The following is a 16,747-nucleotide window of genomic DNA, read 5'->3' as shown; positions in this document are numbered from 1 at the left end:
TTACAACTTTTACTAGCACAAAGTAAGACTTTTCTTACCTAAATTTATCTCCTATTCAAAGAGCCCAAACTATGCAAACACATCTGGATATAAAATACAGACAAGATTTCAGAAACTTTCACAAACCCAGAAAAAAATGTTAAATCATTCTCATTTCTAAAATATCTTCTCTTCACACTAACACATATAATCATCTTTTATTTCATTCTTAATGAAAACAGAGTACACCTGTTTTCCGTATTAGATATGAGAACATTATTAAAAATAAACTCTTCTCTATATTTTACAAAGATTTACTGTTTCAGACGTTTTCCCCAACAGACCCTTCTACAATTTTCATTTCTGTTAACTCTGTTCTTAGCAAGACAGAAACAAGCACCTACAGCAAGCACAGTAACCTCCTCCAGGGGATTTTCCCAACCCAGGAATGACCCCAGGTCTCTAGCACTGCAGAAGATTCTTTACCGTCTGAGCCATCAGGGAAGCCCAAATAAGGACACAGAAAGCGTGAATATGACATTAAGCAAGGAAAAATTTGTACATGTGTGCAGTTAGATACTTGTTAACTGTCTACTTATTAAGTACATGTTTAGAATAGTTCCACATACAAGTTGGATAATATAAATAAGCACATTTCTAGAAAATTGCAAGCTTATGAGTTTCAGGACTAGAAACAAGAATCCAAAAGTACATACCCGTCATCAGAGCCGCTGCAGAGAGTCCCCTCCCTCAGAGGTGACCATCGCACATGGAACACTTTCTCCGTGTGCCCGCTGAACACCTTCAGTGGCTGATCCGAGCTGGTGGCCACATAATAGACACGGACATTTTTGTCTTCACAGCCCGTGGCTATCATGTCTCTGAAACATCATCAATGGCCCATTAAAAAAATGAAAGGGTTGATAATACCTGGTACTGACAGTTTTTAAATGTACACTGTGCTAATTTCTAAAACCAGAATGCTCTGCTCCCTCCATGAAGTTACACTACAAACTGATGTAAGTGAAGACATCATTTATAGAAACTGCTCTAGTGCAGTTAGTTTCTCAAGCTTCCCTTTTAATCAGGTGAATTCTTTATTTTCCTCAGATGAGAGATAATGGTATATTTACTTCTCTACGTTTGTTTTTTCAAGATGCCCAGATTCATAACTTGAGTATTTCTCAGACCTTTACATTTTGCAACTATTGGAACTTGAAAAGGGTCCCAAATGGTCATTGACTGGAATTTGCTGAACTGCTGGTAGGCAAGTTATGAATTACTACCTGCCCTGACTGCTAGCAGACTTTTTTGTGGTGCTGGTAGAAATAGCAGTGTTTCCCCCAGAAGTGGACTAGAAAACTCCCCAAAGACCAGGGTTGACTCATCTGATAGCCAGTCACAGTCCTGGTTTTCCAATTCTCTTTGGTGGTTTCCCCAACTTGAGATGCTTAACTGTTTGATCCAGAAGAATCCTTTGGAAATATAATATGTGGGTATGATCTTTAAATGATCATTGCTCATTATTCTTAAGAGAGTGAGACAAGCTAAGCAACTAGCTAGACCCTAGTGGTCATGCCTGGGAGTACCAGTGGAATTCAAGTGGAATTCAAGTACTAGGCAGACCTGTGAAATCATGAACCAGACACGACAGTCTCTCCAAGGAACATTAACAATCATAGAAACAGTCCCCAGGCCCAAAGGTAAAGAGGGAAAGCTACACATTTTGTAGCTTTCCAATTGTCATCAAAACCTTCTCCAAACTTCAAACTGCTGATTTTTGTCATATCGGTTATAATAGCTATATTTATTAAAGCTTGTAAGTCAAAAATACAGAAATCTTTAAACTAACATGCTGGTTGGTCTGTAAATGTATAGATTACATGCACCCAAGGCTCACTGATAAACAGGCTTATTTCTCTATGTGGGAAAATATATTTTGCATAATATAAATATTTACATGTACACAGGAGTATATTTTATATATGTATATGCATATACACAGATACAAAATCTTAGAAATGAAAAAGATTTTTTAAATGTACACACAGCTATCCAAATTATAAATTCAGGAATATGAATAAACTTTTATAAGTTCAAGACGTTTTTCACTTCTCCTAAGACACTAAGTGGAATATAAATACAGAAATTAGAACATTTAGAAAAGATTTTTAAAAACAAAAATGAAATGTCAAAATGAAAAATGAAATTTATTAGACAGGCTTACCAGTAAACACAAAAGTTAAGTATAAAGGACTTTTTTTTTTAAAGCTTTCTTAACCAACAAAGCATACTGCATTCATATCTTTTTTCCCCCTGAATGGCCAAATTCTTCAATTCTTATTAACCCTATAAAGGAGGGAAATAAGAATGTGGAACGGTTCTGTTGAGCAGATGCAGGTAATTCTACTCATTTGCGTGTTCAACAAGTATTTACTACACGTCTGCTTTTTCAAGGCATGGTGAGGGTTAGAAGCACAGTGTTTTAGTAAGAATATACTGCGAAAAACAGAAAACCATTGCTTATCTCAGAGAGAGGTAGCCAATTCACAACTAAAACTTAATTTTCTGATGTTAAGTGTCCTAAGGTGTATGATACTACGGGGGAAATTTATCTAAGATGGGGCTCATGGAAGACTTTTCTGCAGAAGTGGTTCCTGAGCTGAGAGAGGGAGAAGTTATTTATGCCCAGGTCAGGGTGGACTGGGGTGGGAAGTAGAATCCTAGATGCAGATGAAAACAGGAGCAAAAGCCTGGGGCAAAAATGAGCTGACTGGTTCAAGAAGCTGAAAGCCACTGTGGCTGGACGTTAGCAGCAGAGGTAGCAAGGCCTGGAAGGAGATAAGGCACAGAGGAGCCAGGTTATACAGGGGTTGCCTGGCTAGGACTCTGCATGTCATCCCAACATCAATGGGAAGCTGCTGGGAGATTTAAGCAACAGAAAGCTGTGCTCACATCTGCATTTTTCAAAGCAGAAGTTTGACTTCTTAAATACAATTTGTTGTTCTTGTTCAGTCGCTCAGTCATGGCCAACTCTTCACAGCCCCAAGGACTGAACCATGCCAGGCATCCCTGTCCTTCACTATCTCCCATATATTTGATGGGATTTATTTGATCCCACATATTTGATGGCATATAAATGTAATTTATATCCAGTCAAAGAGAGGTGTGAAACACAATATTCTTGGAAGTGCAATGGCTTAAAGGATCAATTTTAGTGGAGGTTTGATGTGTATTAATTTTTAAATCTAAGCTGATCTTTACATGGTAAATAACAGGTTCTTAAGCAAGGGTGACCTTTCAAAACCATTCTGAGTTCCACGTCTTGGGAAATCACCCCATGTCGCGGCATTCGTATCAGGTGGAGGCAATGGAAAGCCACGGGGACAATGCACCACAGAGATTTCCAGCAGGGTTTAGAGCAAGGGCCACATCTCTCAGAAGCCACACACAGACCGGACTGACTTCCATTTTCATTAGTGAGCTGTATGCTTTTCCCTGAAGCAGCAGCAAGTTGTTTGAAAGTAGGGATCAATATTCCTAAATCATGTAAAAACTTCATGGAATAAAAACAGATGGTTAAACACGCAGTTACAAGATGAGATAAGGGGAATATTACCTAAAAAGAGTGATGAATATTACTTACGAGAATAACATCAAACTTTATGGTTATTCAAAATCTGCTAAGTGTAATTATTACTTATTTCAGGAAAAAATACTTACTTGTTGTTTTGGCTCCAATCGCAACCAAATACTGCAGCTGGATGTCTGTATTTGTGTAGTATTTTACCATCAATTGTTCGAATTATACTGAAATTAAGTATAATATGTTAATAGAAAATTACAACATTCTAAATACGTTATTCAAAGGAAGAAAGCCAAAACTACATAATTTAAACAAAAGTGTTTTAGGGTAGAGACCTTGTCTGCAAAGCACAGGGAACATTTAAAAGTACCATGTAAATGATATTATCATTATGATAAGTATATTTACATCACATAGTATTAACTATGGCAACCCACTGAAACCTATTTAAAGGAGATACTTTCTTATTTAGAAAATATTTCATTTAGGAAATGCATAGTATAATACATATATTTTAAAACACAAGCATTAGATTTTCAGCTTCAAAATTTAACAGTGGAAAATTTATGTTTGAAACAACTCATTTACAGTGTTGGTTGCATGTATTATTACACCAAGTCTAAGACATGTAAGTCATTATAATATTTCCATGGCACATTTTTAAGGGATACAACTAGAAATCCGGAGGAGCCCTTCTCCCCAAATACACTTTTAATGCAAAAATAAATGAAGCTTAAGACCCTACTGCTGGAGTAGGAAATGGCAACCTATCCAGTATTCTTGCCTAGAAAATTCCATGGGCAGAGGAGCCTGGTGGGCCACAGTGCATGGAGTCGCAGAGAGTCGGACATGACTGGGCACACAATATCCTTCTATATTATTACCATAATACAAGGGCTATTAATTCCATTAGGAACACAAAGCTGTGTGTAAATTAACGTACTGCAAAGTTTTAAAAGTCTTTGGAAAAGACCCTTTTAAAATATCCCTGCTATGTGAAAGTGAACGTGTTACTCGTTCAGCCCTGTCTGACTTCTTGTGAACCCGTGGACTACAGCCCACCAGGCTCTACTGTCCATGGAATTCTCTAGGCAAGAATACTGGAGTGGGCAGCCATTCCCTTCTCCAGGGGATCTTTCTAGGCCTACCAAAACTTTTGAAGCTACTAGGGATTGGTGGTAACTTATACTTACAAATGTTTAGTGATTGACTGTGGTATTTATTAAGTAAGTTAATGCCCTGAAAATACACGATAAAGCTAACTGCTGCTAAGTCGCCTCAGTCGTGTCCGACTCCGTGTGACCCCACAGACGGCAGCCCACCAGGCTCCCCCTGTCCATGGGATTTTCCAGGCAAGAGTACTGGAGTGGGGTGCCATTTCCTCCTCCAGGGGACCTTCCTAACTCAGGGATTGAACCTGGGTCTCATCTGCTGCATTGGCAGGCAGGTTCTTTACCACTAGTGCCCCCTGGGAAGCCACCGTAAACAATATTTATGATAGTCGGCAGAGCTGTACAAACAGCATCTTATCAAATATTTTAATACAGGTGCTAACACGAGTCACTTACATTATCAAATGCATCCTTATAAACAGTGTGATTTCATATGCAGTACTTACCAGTAACCATCACCACTGCAGGTTGCTATTCTTTTGGAATCTTTATGACTCCAGGCAATGCAGAATATCCCATTTTTTCCATGCTTCAAAAAATGCAAAATACCTATCAATAAGAAATAATTCACCCCTTTTTTCTCTTATTTATTTACTTCTTCTAATATTACTTTTCTACTAGGAACTTGCTCTAGATGATGCTACAGACATTATTGTGAACGACAGAAAGCTGAATATACACTTTAAGAACGCATAAGGCTATCACACTTAAGAAACAGAGCCACTGTTTTAAGACATAAACTGGGTGGCTCTATTTCCTTTTTGGGGACACTGATAAAGGCCCAATGTCTGTCAGTCATCTGTAGAATCAAGCTCAGCTTTATACCTTTTTCTGGGAAAGCCCACCTTTCCCATAATGATGAAGATAACTTATAGTTTTCAAACCCAATGCTATTAAAACTACAGTAAAAGAGATACTGCAAGCAACTGTTATTATTGATTGTTCTAAATTTCTAAATTTTATTTTTATAAAACAAAGGTTTAAGGTTATTATTATAACAAATCTCTACATTTATCTGTATTCTTAGACTGGAGAAGGGTAAAGGAATATAATTACAGCTTTTAAAAACACAAAGGATACAACCTATACACAGGAATGTCACTCATCAACTAGGTAATGGGTGTGATCAATTCATTTCCAAGTTTCCCAGCATCCTGGTGTCTTGTGACCTAAGTACCTTCTCATTAGCACTAGGCGGCCCCAACCTGACAGCCAGCCCCAAGCATCCAGGACGTCCCTTATGTCATTCATGGCTTTCCCAGCGTCCAGAAGCATAGTTAGAACCAGTATCAAAATTGCTTAAATTTAGAATAATAAATGTGGGAAAAATGAACACTTCCGGCTTCAATTAATTGTTACATGGGCCTCACAAAATAAAAAGCAGGACATTACTGACCCTTAAGTGCACTGAGTTCAGGAGGATGAACTCAGCTAATGGAGAACCCCGACTCCTTCAACTGAATGAGTCTAAAGACCTCCTCCGTTCCTGTGTCCATCCTTATAAAGATGGACCCCCCTCAAAAAAGGTTAAAATAGTAAACTGAAGACCACCTTAGTAAAACAGCCTGAAAGCTCCAGAGAAAAAGTCACTTTAGTCTCCTCTTAACACCAGCCACAATTTAAGTACAGTAATCACTGTAATCACTTGAATGAAACTTCAAGAGATTGAGGGACAATCCTAGACCCCGTTCATACCTTCCTCCCTTCACAGCTAACGCACTGTCAATGAGATTATATGTGTTTTGCAAATATTAACAGAACTCAGGAAAAAAGTGGAAGGACAATTCAACTCCAAGTAGAAGAGGTACAGTCTGTGACACTGCAAAGAGAGAGGGAGTCTTTACAGTGTGTTATGGAAAAATGGAATTTGAGACTCAGAAGAACTAAAACATCCAACTTTACCATCTTATAGGTGAACAATCAGGCTCAAGGCAATAAAATGATTCTACGTCAAAAGCTAATCAGTGACAAAATTGGGACTGTGATTTGGGACACATTCTGAGCTTAGTCTTTTTCTAACTTTTGAGTGTTTGCCTAGACAATTTTGTGGAAGATGACTTAAAATTCCTTTGAGCCTCTAATGCAACTTTAGGGGAATAATTGTATCTTAGACTTAGCTACATCTTTCAGAATTTATTTTAGCATATGCATGTTCTCTTGGACTTTCTTCTAATTAGGAAAATATAATGCAACCTGCTGATTAACTATTAAATGTAGGAGAAAAGCACTGAAAATACATGAGGCCATATAAGACATTATACTATTAAGCTAGCAATAAATACATCCTACCTCATTAAATCGTTGTACCATTTTGCCCTTTTTAATATCCCAAATAAAAGCACCGTTTCGGGAAGTTGCTCCAGCAATACAATTTAAATCACCTTAGGAAACAATTTGTTAGACATTATATGAAATGTTTGCCACAAATGCAACTCTTTTTAAAAATGTAATTTTTGAAAATGACTTGAGTTTGTAAAGTGCTTCAAGTTTTATTTTTTAATAATGAAAATTATTAATTGCATGCAAATATAGACAGAAAGTATAGTACATAAATATATCATACAATTTCAACAATTATCAAAGTATGGTCAATCTTATTTTCGTCTACAACCCCCTACTGGATTTTTTGGAGCAAAGTTCTAACATTGTGTCCTTTCATCAATAAACACTTGAGGATGGATGTCTAAAATATAGGATGTATTTTATTAACGTGATCAAACTAGTATAATCAAAAATAGAAAGACTATCAATAATTCCTCAGTATTGTTACATATCCAGTCAGCATTTACATTTTTCTGACCATCTAACAATTTTAGTAAACTATTAATGGTTAGGAAAGTAAATATTTCCATAAGCAAGACACATGAAAAAATTCATTTTCTCCACCAAAAAACATAATGCTGTTTATTTTTAAGAAAAAAAAATCTATGAAAATCAAACTACTGCTAAGTTAGTAGATGATTCTGAATTTGTTACAAGGCAATCAAAGAAGAGGTTTTCTCTATTAGAAGAAAGAAACAGTTATTACCTGCTACCTAGGAGAAAAAATATAGAGGAATTATTTTGTGATAAGTGACTGTAAGTACTTTACAAAACAGTCCTCACCAGTTTTTCTAGGATTTTCATTCTGCTACCCTGTTGGGGCTCTAAAATTACTGGGGAAAAGTTTTCACATTTATTTGCACCTCTAAAATTTTTCCTGTGATTCTACTCTAAAAATAGGGTAAAGAAAATAGAAGTCTGAAGACATCAAGCCTTTAAAAACCCAATATATATGTTCAGGGCTAAAAATTTATGTGCATGAGGAGATAAGCTAAAAAAATAAGCCATATACTGGCTATAAGTCAGTTTTTAATTCAAATATTAGTATTAGGACAAATAAGTAAAACATTCTACATCCTTTTTAAAGTGAAAAACTCAGTTTAGTTTTTATAGTTATTCACTACAGGAAAATTTAATGTTTTGGGAGAAAATGCCAGCAGTTTCACAAGGCATCTCTTTTCTTTTTTATGTATAGGAAAGTATAAAGGTTCCACCATACAGAGTCCAAGAAAAGGCCCTAGTATCCCATAAAACCCTTCAATATTACAAAAGTAGAGTTTATACAGAATTACATGCTCATAATCAAACTGATGATTATTCTTATTCACAAAACAGATGTACCAGGGAAAGAGATAGGCAGCATAATTTTTAGAAAAAAAAATTTTATTTTTATATGTTTGAGTCACATGAAAATATTAAGGAAAACTTCCATCATGTAAAATACATTACACCTTTATAGGGCTTCCCTGGCAGCTCAGATAGTAAAGAATCTGCCCGCAATGCGGGAGACCTGGGTTCGATCCCTGGGTCGAGAAGATTCCCCAGAGAAGGGAATGGCAACTCACTGCAGTAGTCTTGCCTGGAGAATTCCAGGGACTGAGGAGCCTGGTGGGCTACAGCTCATGGGGTCGCAAAGAGTCGGACGTGACTGAGCGACTAACACTTTACAGGCAGATCGATATAAATGCAGCTAAGATGAGATGGGTCAGTATCATCCTGATGTACTGTGGCTTTTCTGTATGACTACAACATACGGAAGGGCCCAGAAATCAAAGTGCCTGCTCAGGGAGTTTATTCTAAATACCCCCAAAACTGTACCAACACATATGTTGATACTAATTTGCCTCCACAATCATTTGGAGCAAGACGGCACTGAAGGAGAGACGATAATGCAGATGAATATAAAAGTTAGGAGTCATTCAACTGTACTCCTGATTTTAATAAAAAACGTTCTTACCTGGAGCCCATGAAAGGGAATAAATAACCCCTTCGTTCCCCGGCGAAGTGTACACCGCAGTCAACGTGTTTATATCCCAGACCTTTATGGTGCCGTCAAATGAAGCTGTTGCTAAAAGATTGGGGTTGTCAGGCTTGAATTTGCAGTCAAAAATAGTTTCCACATGACCCTAGGAATGCAGCGTAAAAAAGCACAGAAGAAAACCAGGCAAAATGTGAGTTCTCAGCAGGACTGTATTCTGTTTCACACAGGGGCTTCATGGTCACTCCGGCAGAAGTTTGTAGACTCACAGAATTATTATGACTCAATAATAGAAATAAACCTCAGAAAACACTTAGTCCAACCTTGCTCATTTCATGAATGAGAACAAGAAAGCTTGGAATAACTGGCAGAGATGGACTTTCGCCTTCGTCCTGAAAGAACATTCTATTTCTCGTTTTGCTTCCAAAATATAGAGCAATGACATGATTTTCCAATACTATACACATGGGTAACATGGCCTACACAGTAATGGGAACGCTGCCAAATGCAGAATATTCCCGATAAGCTAAGCAGACAGTACTTTTAACAGAAATTTAATGTTTACAATATTTACAATTAAATACTTTTAATAGTTCTAGACATCTTTATAAAAAGTCTCAGTCAACCAAAATAAATTCCTAATGTATGGTTCCCTACAAAAATAATCCTAGGACAATATTAATACATAAGTAAAAGTAAACATCACTTTATACACAAAATAAGCATTGCATTATAAAAGAAAGGAAAACCACAGACATACCAAGTCCCTAAGAAAATCCCACTTCTTGGCTCCCATATCATAAAGTCCAACGCCACCATCCAAGAAACAGCACACGGCGTGACCAGGAGGAAGAGAGAAGGCTTGATTCTGCGTCAGAGTTGGGGGTGGGACTGCTTCACTCGTGGAGGATGTGTAATGATTTTTGGTTGGGGACTGGTTTGAAACTAGAAAAGAAAGTAATAAACCCTTATGCCAGTGGCTTTCCACATGCTGGAATGAAGTCAAAGGACTTAATTTATATAGATGCTCCTTCGTTTTCTTTTATCTAGAATCTGTATCAGTAAACTCTTAATAAGCAATGATCAGATTTTCTGCCGCAGGTGTACTTTGCAGAACCCCCCCCCCCCACACACACACACATACATATATACAAAATGGGATATTATTTTGAAAAGACATGTATAGAGTGCAGGTGAAACAAGACGAACAAAAATTACTGTGAAGAATCACAGTATGTGCTGAATCTTTAATTTTTTACTGCCCATAAATTAAAACATAGCAAGATTATTTTGGAATCAATGTTCTTTCAAACTGCTGATATAAAAGCTTACTTCTTCCTCTACACATACAAACACACATGAAGTTTTTTCTTTTAAAACTAATCACCTTCTTCCATAAAATTTCAATCCAATGAAAATAACTATTTTTGAGATTTATTTATTATTCACTTTAATTTAGCTTGTGGCTCAGCTGGTAAAGAATCCACCTGCAATGTAGGAGACCTGGGTTCAGTCTCTGGGTGGGGAGGATCCCCTGGAGAAGGGAAAGGCTACTCACTCTAGTATTCTGGCCTGGAGAATTCCATGGACTAAATAGTCCATGTGGCCGAAAAGAGTTGGACACAACTATGCGACTTTCACTTAATTTAGCACCCAATCAACAATTACAACTGTCTGACATACATTTGCATCTTAATTTCTTCTTTGTCAATGTTTACTTTTTATACAGTTTCATTTCCCCAACTTTGTATAAAAGTCTCCTTGCTTAGTTATTTTCTATATATTCTTTTTTTTTTTTTTTTTTTGCAGCTTAAACAGTACAAATCTATTATCTTACAATTCTGCAGGTCAGATCTGATACAGGTATCACTAGGTTATCACATATCTTGTCTTCTTTCAAAAAAACCTTTCCCTTAGAATGTGAATATGCTCTTGGAAATATAATTTAAAATAAGGATACCACTATAAATTATTAGATCTTAGAGGTTAAAGCGTCTGCCTCCAATGCAAGAAACCCAGGTTCGATCCCTGGGTCGGGAAGATCCCCTGGAGAAGGAAATGGCAACCCACTCTAGTACTCTTGCCTGGAGAATCCCATGGACAGAGGAGCTTGGTAGGCTACAGTCCACGGAGTCACAAAGAGTCGGACACGACTGAGTGACTTCACTTTCACTTTCATATCTGATTCAGAGCAATTTTATTTAATCCTATCACTCTATTTCTTATTTTCACCAGTACCATCATTTCATTTCCCCCATGTAGACAATTTAATATTATTTTAATATCCTCATTCAATAACATTTAAAAATGTAATTTTGCTCTAAATATCTTCAATTTAGCAATATTAGATATTATGTGGCTTTGATGGTAACTTTAGCACACATATTATCAAGGGTAGTTTTTAAAACTTTGCCTTTCAGTAGCATTCAGTATTTATGTTTATATCATTATATTATTTGATAGCAGCAAATATGGTATTTTTAAATATTAAATTTTAACGTTTTTACTTACATTTTTTCCTTGGAGGAGAATTCAGTACATGTAAGCAATGAAACCCTGTTTTCTTTAATTTAAAATTATCAACAGGTGTTGTTCTAGAAACATTCCAAATGCGTAAAACACCCACTTGGGAATCTAGTCAGATCAAAAGAAAAGCATTCTATTAGCACATTTTATTTGAAACATAAAATGCTGAGATATAAAAGTAATAACAAAATTTCAACTTGCCAGAGTTTTAACACCACTTACTGACATTCTTCACACAACGTTATATAATAATACAAAGCAGCAGCTGAAATGATACTCATCCCTTAAATTTTTTGGCAGGTTTTGCAATTTTTTTTTTCTGTTTCAAATCCCCTTCTAAGCTAAGAGGCTGCTTGCTTTTGCAGCTTCCCCCAGAAAAGACAGATATGATGATTTTTTCACAAGAAAACCACCCAGTGACATTGTGCTCTAGGAAAGCCAGTCACAGAAAACTTTCTGCCCCTGCCATGAACAATCCTTCCTCTCTCAAAGCGTTTATAAACTGCTTCCTTGCTCACCTGCAGCCACACCAGGACTAGCTGATACGCCTGAAGAGGAACCAGAAAACCCCCTGCTCCCAAAATTCCCACCTTAATAAGTTACTCCAGAAACAAGACTGGCAGTTCCTCAACTGACTGAATGCAGTTAACCATATGACCCAACAATTGCTCTCCTGCATACTCCCCCAACTGAATTAGACACGTCTACATAAAGCCTGCACACACACGTTCACAGCAACATTATTCATAACAGCACGAAAGTGGAAACAAGCTGAGTGTCTATCAACTGATTAACGGATGAACAAAATTTGTCACACCCATACAATGGAACATTATCCGTCTACACGAAGGAATGAGTACTCGTTCACACTACATCATGGATGAATCCTGGAAACTTAACGTTAAATCAGAGAAGCCAGACATAAAAGGCCACACACTGAATGATTCAATTTCTGTGAATCCAGAATATTCAATTTCTGTGAATTCAGAATATGCAAATCGCAGAGACAGAAAGCAGATCAGTGGTTAATGTACATACATGTGTGACTAGGGAGTGTGTTGGGAGGTCATGGAGACTGACTGTTGATGGGCAGAGTCTATCAGGGGGATGAGGAAAGATTCTGGAGGTAAATGGTGGTTACAGTTGTACAACATTGCGAACACAGAAACCTCTAAACTGGACGCTTTAACTTGGTGATTTTTATGATATGTAAACTTCATCTCAATAATAAGGACAGTAATAATAATACATAAAAACAAAATTCCCATGTCTATCGTTAATTATATCATATGTAATTAAGTCAGTTAACATATATAAATAAGAATCCACTTCCATGTGTAGTTTAAGTGCTTAAAGAATAAAGGCTACTTTAAAGCTGTTGAAAGGATAAAGACTCTTTTGTCTTTTTATGTTAAGACTTAGCAAATATGGGAAGTATTTATACAGCAGCTGAAAGTACTTGGTTTCTCTGAACCTACGTGAATGGTGAGTCATTTAATTCCTAATGACTATTTAAAATTCCTCATCTTCCCATCCTCCACCACTTCTTAGCTTTGCTGACTGTCTTATGATTAGGAAAACATGACCCAAAACTACCAGTGAGGCTAAGAGGCCTCTCATTCATATAACTTGTTTTTCTAGCCAGCACCTTTATTGTCATCCAGCCATGGCTTAAACTGAACTGCTGCTCCCTTTTGTATACACACAAACCCAGACAGGCACACACATGTGTACGTGCAGGACATATTCTGATTTTGCCAGAAACCTGGAAAACTGGGCCTTCACTTTTATTTGTCATTATGTTAATGATATACAATAGAAATAAAAGTAAACTTGGTATTTACTGTAATAAATGATAATATTTGAGATATTAATGTCTTACACAAAATCAGTCGATAAAAGAGTGCAATTTCCCTGACTCAATTAAAGAATATGCACATATTTGAAACTCTGGGGAACAAGGTAAAGTTACCTCCAGTTATAAACATCCCAGGAGCACTGGGAACCCAGGCCAGACACTGCACGGAAGCTGCTGCGCTGGGAAAACTGAACGTCGTTATGCAACAAAGTGACTCGGAATCCACTAGGCGAATCCCATGATGCAAATTAGCCACGAGCAGATAGTCAGTAGAGAGCGGGTCCCACTCCAGGGCCGACACGGGATCCTCTTCGTCTGTCCCTTCAAGAGAGTCGGGTCTCAGCACATGCTTCTGACTTTTATTACCTATTCAAATGTAAGGAACATGATTTTCAACAAAATTTCCAGAATAAGACTAACAACTGAGATCATTTGAACTTCCTCTTTGCAGACCACTGATTCCAAGAGTCCTGGGAATACAAGTCTGGCATTTCTATGCGGAAGTCATAACTGACATGCGAATGCAGGGGAATTCAGAGTTTGTCCGAAGGCTGACAGGGAAGCTGCAGTCCACGGGGGTCGCAAAAAGTCAGACACAACTTGGCGAACAACTAAGGATGCGGCTGGACAGAACTGCTTTGCTTAGGCAATCCCCAGTATCCTGGAGGTCTCTCTATTTGCTTCTGAGAAGTTGTTAGGGGAAAAAAAGTGGAAAAATAACCCACATGATCTTGTCAACAATTACAATTTCACTGAGTTACAGTAGCATAGGGGTAGGGAGATGCTCACCAACAGGAAGAATATTGTGTTCTGATTAAAAGCACAGGCTTTGGAGGGCTAACTGGGTCCAAATCCTAGTCCCAAGATACTGAATCTCTGTGTGCTCACTTTTTTATTTTATGGTAGAGAACAAGATGACACCAGAGATCTTTTTTTTTTTTAAGAGTAAACGAGTTAATTGCCTTGAAGTGGGTGTATGATAAACAGCATCCCAATATTTACAGTCATCTGTCCTCATCCATACTATCATTTGCCACACTGTAATTCACTCCTGGCTACCAGAACAAATAAGCAGCCAGAAAAATAGGGAGATGAAACAAATGAAATTAAGTGAAGAAAAGGACCAGCAAACAATCCTCTTATTTATTCCAAATTATATACACACTGGTGATAATGAAAAAAAGGCTTTTGCTGACATACCCCATGGAAACTGCAATTAAATGTTCCACTCGTTTGCAACAGAAAGGCAGCGAAACAGCTAAGTTTAGAGATTACAACCTTAACAGAAGTACCAATTATTCCTAAGTATCATAAACTTCTTTAAAAGAAGTACTTACTCAAAAAATAAGACAATTGAAAGATACCATAGCTCCTCCTGCAACGACATCATTACATGCTGTCTTCCAACATATCAGATTATAAAAGCAACATTACATAAGCACTACGCCATCAACATCATTTCCAAAAGGAAACAATGAGAATTTGATTAGTGCATATCCCTGGAATAATACCAAAGTCAATTTAATTAAAACATTTCTACTATGAAGTTTGAAACCAGATTTTCTAATGATCTGCTTTTGTCTAAGGATATAACCTGAAACAGCTAAAACAGTAGTTTTCCACCTCTTTTGGCCCTGCTGCTGCTGCTGCTAAGTCGCTTCAGTCGTGTCCGATTCTGTGCGATCCCATAGACGGCAGCCCACCAGGCTCCTCTGTCCCTGGGATTCTCCAGGCAAGAACACTGGAGTGGGTTGCCATTTCCTTCTCCAAAGCATGAAAGTGAAAAGTGAAAGTGAAGTCGCCCAGTCATGTCTGACTCTTTGCGACCCCATGGACTGCAGCCTACCAGGCTCCTCAATCCATGGGATTTTCCAGGCAAGAGTAGTGGAGTGGGTGTGCCACTGCCTTCTCCCTCTTTTGGCCCTAGAATCCCCTATTAATATGAGAATTTTTACATGAAGTCCAATAAAGAATAAAGTGGTGCTTTTCAGACTGAAAGGGAACAGAAGGCTTGAAGCCTCAGCTGGACTACCTGCCAAGATATCCCACCCCACCGCTGCCCAACACACACAAAGAAATCCACAGACACACTAAGCAGGGTTTAAAAATCACTGCTTCCAAATGATGGATGAACTGCACTATTGTGGCCAGTCCTCCACAAATACTTATTTCTTCCAAGAGGGATAAAGACAGGACAGCAGAGAGCTTGAGATCACAGTCTGCTCTGAGAGCCCAGAGGACAGAACAACCGTCTGTGGTGACAAGTCGCTCAGAAGGGAAGGGGGACCAGCCCTCAGGACAAGACCTAACGCTGCTGGTATCAATGCTAGTGGTCTCAGAGTTTCAAACTCACAGTTTAGAATGCAGTGGCAGAGCAGGAAAGTTGTGCTTCCTTCATGACCCATTAGCTCTTGCACATGTAAGGAAAACACACCACAGGACTATACTAATGTTTTGTGCACATTACTTGCTAAAGATCCTACAGAATAATGAAGTCAAGGAATCTGCATTGTGTTGTTACAGGTTGAATTGTGTCCCTAGGAGATGGTGAAATGTACTAAAATGTCTTACAAATAAAATTTACTTCTAATGGTTATTTGGAATCGGCATAGTACTGGATCATATTTGTACAACTATTGTGCTGTGTGTGTCTGTGTGCTCAGTCATGTCCAGCTTTTTGTGACTCCATGGACCGCAGCCCAACAGGCAACCCCTGTCCGTATGATTCCCCAGGCAAGAATACTGGAGCAGGTCGCCATTTCCTTCTCTAGGGGAGCTTCCCAACCCAGGGGCCAGATCTCCATTTCCTGCATTTGCAGACGGATTCTTAACCACTGAGCCACTGGGAAGCCCAAGCACAACTATTATTTAAGAATTAAAATACCGCTAACTTTCTATGCCATGTAAATATGAAATTATGTATGTTAATAAGAAAAATAAATTTAAGACATCTGACTAAAAAAACATTCTTACCTGGTTGAAAAATTGATAGACTTCCATCAATATGACCAAAGGCAACTTTCCCCTTTTTCTGTGTATGCCATCTGAACATGCAGATATCAGACAGGAAGCTGTGGGCGTCTTTGTGCACAGTCACCCCACTGTCTGGTCCTGAGATGGTCCAGATGAACAGCGGGCCTCTGTGGGAAGCAAATGCCAGAGCATCACCAGCATTCCAGCACCAGCTGAGAGAGGCAGGCGTCCCTGGAATAAATTAAATACAGATACACAACCGGGAGATGTGGCTTAAGACCACGCCATTCAATATTATCTGCATCCTACGCTTCCCAGACAACCAAAATAGAAGGTTATGTTCATTATTTTAA

The 16,747-nt window shown here is 38.1% G+C and overlaps 1 protein-coding gene across 12 annotated transcripts in view; it reads right to left on the bottom strand.

Annotated features, from left to right (window-relative positions):
* WDR17 (WD repeat domain 17) overlaps positions 1-16,747 on the bottom strand; it is a 64,818-nt gene that overhangs the window by 24,049 nt on the left and 24,022 nt on the right. For 9 of the 12 annotated variants that reach the window (XM_042241228.2, XM_042241229.2, XM_042241232.2 and 6 more), the window contains 9 exons: positions 16,395-16,625; positions 13,536-13,787; positions 11,549-11,671; positions 9,798-9,982; positions 9,017-9,185; positions 7,027-7,118; positions 5,184-5,266; positions 3,703-3,789; positions 696-860 (listed from right to left, as the gene is read on the bottom strand). In XM_042241228.2, coding sequence (XP_042097162.1) covers positions 696-860; positions 3,703-3,789; positions 5,184-5,266; positions 7,027-7,118; positions 9,017-9,185; positions 9,798-9,982; positions 11,549-11,671; positions 13,536-13,787; positions 16,395-16,625 — 1,387 coding nt within the window. Of the gene's footprint in view, positions 1-695; positions 861-3,702; positions 3,790-5,183; positions 5,287-7,026; positions 7,119-9,016; positions 9,186-9,797; positions 9,983-11,548; positions 11,672-13,535; positions 13,788-16,394; positions 16,626-16,747 lie in introns of all 12 variants that reach the window. The other 3 variants (XM_042241231.2, XM_060406956.1, XM_060406957.1) reach the window with 2 other exon arrangements.

The sequence above is a fragment of the Ovis aries genome, chromosome 26 (genome assembly GCF_016772045.2).
Source record: "Ovis aries strain OAR_USU_Benz2616 breed Rambouillet chromosome 26, ARS-UI_Ramb_v3.0, whole genome shotgun sequence".
NCBI lineage: Eukaryota > Metazoa > Chordata > Mammalia > Artiodactyla > Bovidae > Ovis > Ovis aries.
This window is presented reverse-complemented; position numbering and strand designations above follow the sequence as displayed.